At 38.2% G+C, this 8602-nt stretch overlaps 1 protein-coding gene across 2 annotated transcripts in view; it reads left to right on the top strand.

The window, feature by feature from the left end:
- LOC103468817 (protein tweety homolog 2-like) overlaps nucleotides 1–7263 on the top strand; it is a 29661-nt gene extending 22398 nt beyond the window's left edge. Inside the window, exons 7-15 of one of the 2 annotated variants that reach the window (XM_008416151.2) lie at nucleotides 801–870; nucleotides 954–1009; nucleotides 2442–2534; nucleotides 2638–2730; nucleotides 4638–4780; nucleotides 4919–5107; nucleotides 5206–5284; nucleotides 6122–6133; nucleotides 6507–7263. In XM_008416151.2, coding sequence (XP_008414373.1) covers nucleotides 801–870; nucleotides 954–1009; nucleotides 2442–2534; nucleotides 2638–2730; nucleotides 4638–4780; nucleotides 4919–5107; nucleotides 5206–5284; nucleotides 6122–6133; nucleotides 6507–6587 — 816 coding nt within the window. In that variant the 3' untranslated portion in view covers nucleotides 6588–7263. The remainder of the gene's footprint in view (nucleotides 1–800; nucleotides 871–953; nucleotides 1010–2441; nucleotides 2535–2637; nucleotides 2731–4637; nucleotides 4781–4918; nucleotides 5108–5205; nucleotides 5285–6121; nucleotides 6134–6506) is intronic. The other variant, XM_008416152.2, reaches the window with a different exon arrangement.
- Nucleotides 7264–8602: the final 1339 nt, after the last annotated feature.

Genomic DNA, 8602 nt, shown 5'->3' with positions numbered 1-8602 from the left:
TATCTGTGTGTCTGTGTGTTGCGTCACTTGTTGGTAGAATCAAAGCAAGTCTGCTCCCTGTCATGTCCTTTTGAGCCTACTTCACAGTGACAAGTTGGAAAAAGACACCTCTTGATGGTGACTGACATTTACAACAGTGGACATATTTGAAATAGATGGGCATTTGATCTGGAATGATAACAGGTTCCTGGTTGCCTTTGAGCTTTATTGGTGTCAATTGAGGTCCAGCTTTAAAATATGTGTGTGATGGACGGGGTTCTAGATATCATATAGGAAACCATCCTGTCTCATGAGGATAAACAGAAAAATGCCTTCGATCTGTGTGTGTGTGTGTGTGTGCGTGTGTGTGTGTGTGTGTGTGTGTGTGTGTGTGCACAGTAGCGATTCTACGCTGATGGATCAGAGACGGATGGAAAACTTAAGTACTTTTCTTTCATGATTAGCAAAGCGTGGCACTTTTCTGCAGGGTCAGCAATTCCCAGAGCCTATTCCGGCACACTGATGTTTTTTTTTGTTGTTTTTTTTTAAAATAATTTCTAGAAATGTATGCATCTATATATGTGGAGAGATCTGGGTTAAAATAGTTTACTGCAAACTGATGCACTATGACAAATCACTTTAAAGGGGATAACATCCTGAAAACCAAGATGTTTGTCTTGCAGGGACATTATCTGTAACTCCCCCATCCGAGTGAAGTTTTATTCTGTTGCTTCACATAAATTTGGGTTTGCATGCTATGCAATTTGTAATGCATTTACTTCAGTCTTGCATGGTGGTAATGTGCTATTGTTTTCTCCCAGGGCACAAGCGACTTCTGTGTGTCTCCAAATAAATTCATTGTTAACCAAACCAAGGATTTCCTCACTGCGGGTAATTTATCTTGCACGGACACCAGCTCTTGTCTCTGAACATTAAGGCATGATACTAACCTTCCTGTTTTTCTCACCTTGCAGATGTTGCACACTATTATTTGTTCTGCAGTCCAAATCTGCAAAACCCCTTCCAGCAGGTATTGACCGAATGTCCCGGCTGTCTTCTTATCCGTGTGGTCATTTGCAATAAATCACACACTAGTAAATAGATTACAGTTTTAAAAGGTGTGATGTTTCTTGTTAGATGTAGCTAATTTATTGCAAACCCCTACTTGTGGGAAAAAACAAAACAAAAAAAAACAAACCCAGGTCACAGGAGATTGATTATTGGCGCACTACTTATTTTAGTTTCAATAGAATTTGTGTGTTTATTTTCCTGTGTGTGATCCATACTTCTGGTGCTTTTATCTGTTTGGGGTTACAGTTAAGCCCAAAAGTAATCAAGGATGGAGTGCTTACATTGTGCAATACATGGATTTTCATTTAGCAGACATTTTTGTCTTAAAAACCTTTTATTTAATTTGTCTTTTGTAGTATTTTAATTTCTCAAAAGACTCAATTTTAGATATATTAGTACAAGTTATAATCGTAAAAATAAATAGCCCCCATCCTTACGATATATATGTGTTTAAACGATTCTGTATATAACCAATTTTGTTTCACAGACAAAATCAAATGAAATAACATTTTCAACATATTTTTATAATATAAAATACATTATTGAAATAGCATTTCTATGGTGTTCTAATGTGTTTATGCAGCGGTTTTTGAGTGTTTGAAGTGTGTTCGCTTATCACTTCCTTTTAAATGACTTTTTAATGAAACATTTGTATTCCTTTCATGTCCCTTAAAAAAAGGTAACTGTGTTTGAAATGCTGATCCGCTAACATCCTCCTTCCAAATAATAACAGCAGAAATGCCACAGCTGCTGAGCATTCAGATTAAAGCTGGTTCAATATTGCAGGTTTGAAACTGAACTGCTATTCAGAAGCTGATAGTTTTCAAGGCAAACCAGACTGAGTCACAAAGCCTCGTCAAATAAACACTAACCCATTTCTTACGCGTCCGAGCCTAACGTGAGGGAGGATTATAATAACTATTTCAGAAAATTTTCAGTGACAGATGGTGTGGTCTCAAGTGGCTCTGTTTTCACGAGACATATAATATACGTCTCTCTGAGAGGATGAACCCGTGACCTATAATTATTTAAAAATCCTGGATGTTTAGCTCTCATCCTGGCGCCCATTTCTGCAGCAAAGTGATGCCTGCTTTGTCTGAAGAGATAATCCCTAATCTGATGGCCCAGTTGATATAAATATTGCTCTTTTGTTTCTGCTTAAGATTATTAGTGTGAAAAAGCGGAGATGATAGTGGGAAGGATAATTGATGTGGTAGGATAATGTAGGCCTATCTATTTAAGGTCTTCTTTTAAGCCTTTGTTAGCACCAAATTTGTTTACAGGCTAAATCTGCATAAACACTGCTCTACTTAATAAGATCCTCTTTGTTTGTTTTTGATATTTGCCTATATGATATAAGGACTGATTGTGCTTTTTTTTTTTTTTAACAGTCCCTTACGATCTGCCAGCGCTCTCTGACCACTATGCAAATCCAGATCCAGGGCCTGCTGCAGTACTCCATGCCCATTTTTCCCACAGCTCAGGTAAAAGTGGTGGCCCCAACAGCCCACCATTACTCCAGGCTGTGGAAGGTTGCATATCATTGTCTCCCCTTGTGCACCTTTTTTTTTCTTTTTCTTTTTACAGAGAGACCTTTTAGGGATCCAGAGGCTGTTAAACTCCACAGAGTTCAATATTCACCAGTTAACAGCCTTGCTTGACTGCCGCGGGATACATAAGGTAAGGTCAGATTCTCACAGTCACACTTTTTAATAGAAATTCTTTGAAACAGAGCTCAAAGCCACTTAGAGGCCCAGCTTGGCTGATTTTTGACCTTATCTCTGTGTACTTCTATGTACTGACACCACTTTAGCAGTTTGCACGCTGTGTGTCGGGGAGAGGCAGGCTCTGCTCGCCAATTTCAGTCTTCTGATAATAAAAGACCAACAAGTTTCGACTTATCTCACCTGTTTTCATTTAAGATAAGAAGGCTTTGCATATATCAGAATTGGTCGGAGGACCGCATTCAAATGTCAGCTGGATTTTAGAATGCTGAACCGAAAGGCCAGCTTTCCGGAAATTCATACCAGTTAAGTTACATATAACGTAGATTTATTACTCAGTAACAAATGCACGCTGATAAAGCACACCTGGGGAAAGTGAACTATTATAAAGAAGCTAAATCTACGTTGAACTAAGTCGATATAACAAAATGTACAAGAATCTAGCTGATTTTTAAAAGTGGCTATGACCGGCCAGTAACTTAACAGATCTCGATAACTATTTGAGTGCATATAATCTGCAAGATGTTCACCTATTATTATCAGAACCAATCCATTTATGATTCTGCTTGAATTTCTCTATTTGATTCCTTTTTTTTTTTTTTTTGCATATTCAGCACTCCCAAAATGAGAAAACGTATTCCGGTTGTGTCCCCCTTGCGTGGTTGCATGAACTGGCAGTCCATTCATGCAGCGCAGCATGCATTCTGTAATCATACCACTTTAGCTTACCCAAACAGTATCTCTCTCCTTCCGACTGCCAAGTGATGGGATTTTTTTGGGGTTTTTTTTTTGTTATTTCTTCACACTGGTGTTGACTGGAATGATTGCGATGATATGACTGTACTGCAGGTGCATGCATGGTGTGTGACTAACAGATAGAACTGTGCTCATTATCGGTCTGTTTGCCTGGTGATCGTTTCGGCTGATGCAGCGTTTCTGCAGAGACATTGTTTTGACTGGAGAATCATCTTAATGGACTGTACTGAGGACACAGTAAGGTTTTCATCACAGCTTGGCTCAAAATAATCTCTAAAAATCTGTGGGAGCTCTGTCTTTCCCATCCTCCCCTGGTGGCTTTCCAAAACCAGGGTCATGTGTTTTATTTTTGGCAAGGTTTCCTGAAATGATTCAGTATTTACATATAAAATGGCTGTGCTCAAAATATATGATTAGTGGTTTTGTAATGCCACCACGGCGATGTGCAGTCAGAAGCATGATTTCAGTCTGGTTAATTTTTATCTTAATCAAATGTACATTTACAGAAAATTAGCACAGCATAACAACATTTTATATCCTAAAATGTTACTCCATTAGTGACAAACTATATCTAAAAAAATGTTTGAGAATTCTGCAGCCCTGACAGCAGATGCCAGACATTAACGCAAGATTTGATGTTTCTCAGAACTTGCTTGGCAGATTTAACAAGCACATCTAAGCAGCAACGCATCCTTAACATGCATATCATCAGAATTAGTCTTGAGATTCGTATCTCCACAACTATCTCTGCAGTGGAAGACTGGAACTGCTTATTGCCCATCAGCAAAACAACACACGGCCTTTTTCTGCGTTCAAAAGCCTTGTTTCGACATTGCTCAGGGACTTCAGTAGTTGCAAGTGCGTTTATGCAGCCTTATAAATAAAAAAAAGTACGAATGCAACAGGATTCATACCAAATCAAGCATGCAGAGCCAGCATTCCTTGCTCAGACTGGTTGATATATGTGAGGGTAAAATGTGCACTCAAGGTTTGCTTGCCTGACAAAAAGCTACACAATTTATTAATACAAGTAAAAATGGTTTTTAGAACATTAAATGTAACAATGTTATGTTTTTTTTTCTGAAAACTAAAAGTTGATTCTTTCAGGACTACCTGGATGCCCTCATGGGTGTGTGCTATGATGGCGTGGAGGGGCTCCTCTATCTCTCTTTGTTTTCTCTTCTGGCTGCCTGCGCACTCTCTGCCATGCTGTGTGTAATTTTCCGACTGTGGACATTAATGGGCAGCAGGTCAGAACTGAATGAACTGTCCCTCCCCCTCCCCCCACCTCATTGCGTACTGCCCAGCTTGTACTTTTGCAAAATGTTCACCCTCCGTTTTCTCTGTCTGTACTTCTCTCGTTGTGTGGTTCTTTAACTCTCGTGCAGGGAGAAGGAGTACAACGACATCGATGAGGAAGACCCGTTCAACCCACAGGCGCGCCGGCTGTCGTTTAACCCCAGAAGGTCCAACACGCACAGTTTCTGCAGCTACATCAGCAGCCTTGGCAGCCAGGCCAGCCTTCATCCACCTCCTCAGTCTCAGTCTAGTTCCACCATACAGCCTCCTGAATATATGTAAGGCTCAGCAGCGGATGACTGCGTTTTTGAATCTGCATATTTAGCTAGCCTCTTAGTTTTTTTTTCTTCTTTTGTTTCTCCTCTTTGCTTAACAGGAATCAGTCCATGCTGTTCGGAGGAACCCCTCGATATGAAAACGTTCCGCTCATAGGGGGAGGATCTCCGCCTCCTTCGGTTCGTTGGCCTTATGAGGCTCTAGTGACCGTAGTCTGATAATAATATGCAACAGCATGCAGAAAGTTAAGCAGAACCTTATAATGCCACTCACACAACCTCACAGGGTCAGAATATGCTCATGGAACTTCTGTTCCAATTCAAGTGACTGAAGAGTGACATCTGATGGCCACATGTAGAAGTGCATCTCATCTGTGGATATTTCTTCTTGTTTGCTATTAGTATGTTTTTATTTTTTATTACAAGAYAATTCTCTAGTTAATACAAAACATTTGSTCATATGCGAGCTGGTTAAGCACCATATGTTTTTGCTTCAGTTTAGTAAAGCCCACTTAATTGTAGCGTAGTGTGTGTTTTGTCTCCAGAGCTTAGTGATAAATAATAGATAAAAGATGGAAGACAGATAAATCCACAGTCCACATCTCGGCTCTGTGATGTTTTCTTCCTGCGAAGATTTCTTGCTTCTGTGGCTTGAGCAGCTTTCACAGCATACCAAAGACTAAAAACACCTTTTGTGTGGGTGAAGGCAAGCACGAATCTGAATCATTGTCTAAAATGTTGCTATGCGAGGCACATTTTTTTATCAGTTACAGATATCTTTGCTTTCTGTCTGCTCATAACAGAGAAGTTGGAAGCTTTAATAAAACACATGCTAAATAAATACTTGAGTCTGCCTGCGTTTGTAGTTATGGTTTGGATTTTTTTTTCTCTCTCTCTTTGGTTTTACTGTGTCAGCTTTTCTGCATTTTGCTTTTTTATTTTTCATGCAAGTAGTCTGTCAGTGGCATGTCTAACAGATCTGTGAAAAACTCTTTTCTTTTTTACTCCTCAACTCAGACTTTGATAACTGTAAGTTTTTATTGATGTTCATTCTCTTCATTTTCATTCATCTTCATTCCATATTTTTTAACACACACCTTAGGCACCTTATATATTGTAACTTTGACCCAGCAACACTCAGTTACCCCAACTCTGACCTCCTAGCACTGTCCGACTGTTGCATGTGAGTGTAACTCTACCTTTTGCTTATGCTCTTTTTTACCTGCTTTTTACAACATGTTGTTTTCCTACCTCCAAATTATGCGAGTTTAAGACTGAAAAACAAGAAAGAACTGAAAATTATTTCCCAAATTGAATCTACATTACATAATTGATACATATGTGATAACCAAGCTGCATCAACAGTACTTTAAAGCTAATTTCATATGTCTGTTATTTGCAGTATTCGCCCAGTATGAGGACCACATACCTGTCCATGAGTGATGCCCAAATCAGACACTTGAGGACTGACTTCCAGGTGTAAGCTGCTGCCTGCTGAACCCTTCTCCGTGCATCAGTCAGAGCAACTGAGTTCCTGCTGAGAAAGCTGTCTTCATGACATAATCCTATTTACGGGAACAACAGACTCTTGTCCGATCTCAAGCATGAAAGCAGGCCATATGAGACAGTTACTTCAGTAAGGCGTCAGTGCAGTGTTTGAAGATGCCTGAATGCAGTTTTGAAAAGAGATGGCCTCAAAGACATCTGTTTCTTTTATGGAAATCCTTCAACTCAAATTGAGACATTTCTGTCAGCCAAATTCAGAATTTTTAACTGAAATAATCCAGTCATTTAAAAAAAAAATTTTTTTAAGTGTCATGTGAAAACCTTTGACAATCATTAATCGGTACTTTGATGGCGAATGAGAAGAAGAATTGGTTCCATTAAGACCTTTGATCGACACCAAATGTGTTTGACAACAGTGGGACAATCTTTTGACATGACTGTGAGCTGTGGTGCAACACGAAACATAACATCAACTTTTCTAAATATTACTTGCATATGTAATGAAAACTTTATCATAGCTTGTAATTTTGCTCAGAAGAGCCAAAGATGCCTTTTTACAATAAGTCTTAACTGTCATACCACAGGTGTTTTATGCAACATATGAGGATGTAGACGCATGTGTGAAATAAAATTGACATTTAAGTCTTTAATTATTTCTATCTTTTTCAATTGTGTCACAAGTGAGGAAAAAAATCATGTGCACCAGTACAAATAAAAGGTTTCTCATAATAGTGTGGCTTATATAAATGTAATTTACTAAAAGGAAACACATTTTTCAAGATATTTCTGTAAATTTTATTATTTGTTGTTTTAATGCTGACTAATCTTTCAAGCTACAGAAAAAAATACAGCAGATTAGATTGCCCTACAGTTGTAGGAATATTAGTTTTAAAAGAATTCAGTGTGACATGATCCATTTAACATATGCTGAAGACAAAACTATTCATACACCTGGAAGATTTAGATTATTTTCATCAGCCAAAAGGTTTTGCTTCTCAAAGGGAATAAGATGAGTTATTACAAATCATTGTGAAAATAGTATCTGCTTTCCATACAAAATGTATTTGCATTTACAGCTTAAGAGAAAATGATACATCAAATTATCTATACACTTCTCAATAATCCATAAAAAAAAAAAACATTCTCGCCCGTCTTATAAAAGAAGAACCGTCTTCAGCAGCAACAGCGTAATGTAGTCATTTATCACTTTAGTTCCTCACTGTTTTGGAGGCATTAGATTACTCTTTTTTACACCACCAGATCATTAAGGTTTGAGATCGTTTGTTTCTGCTTACCGATGTCTACAAAGCAAGACATATAAGCCTCATGAATAGTTTTAAAAGTTAACAAGATGTGTTTGTACTGATCTGCTATGTTCTGTTTTCTCCAAACGTTGCTTTGTTCACTGTGATCAACCATCTCTTCATTGGTCCTAAAGACAAAGTTTCAGGAGCCTAATGAAACTCAAACCCCTGCTTCCATGGAAGTGCTTACACTTCTTGATTATCAGTTAATCAATAGTCAATACACTATTTGCTGCATCAACAGCAAATAGTGCTACTTTTCTATTTCAATAGTGTAGACTTAGAAATAGTGAAGCTGTTTTCAGTGGCTCTAGTCACAGTAGTGACAATGATTTTTCCTGTAATCATGGTTTTTTGAACAAAAGATAGCCAGGAATAACAGGAAGATGTGGTAAAATCAGAAGTTCCAGAATTTGTACCACGGTTGAATACAGATTTGCAGCTCTGACACATCTGCCAGGTCTAAAAAAAAAAAAAAAAAAAGCACTTTGAAGCACTTGATTGCCTTGATTGTTTTGAACATGATACCATACTGGAATCAGGATACCACTGATGGGTAATTTTTTTTGTGCAAAGATGATTGCTCTTAATGGCACTAAAAAAAACAAAAACAATAGTCCATTTGTTGCTTTTCTCACCAGTAATTTCACACTGTTACAGCAAAACTTGCAAAACATGTATTTCCATA

This window comes from Poecilia reticulata, linkage group LG8 (assembly GCF_000633615.1).
Source record: "Poecilia reticulata strain Guanapo linkage group LG8, Guppy_female_1.0+MT, whole genome shotgun sequence".
Classification (NCBI taxonomy): Eukaryota; Metazoa; Chordata; class Actinopteri; order Cyprinodontiformes; family Poeciliidae; genus Poecilia; species Poecilia reticulata.
This window is presented reverse-complemented; position numbering and strand designations above follow the sequence as displayed.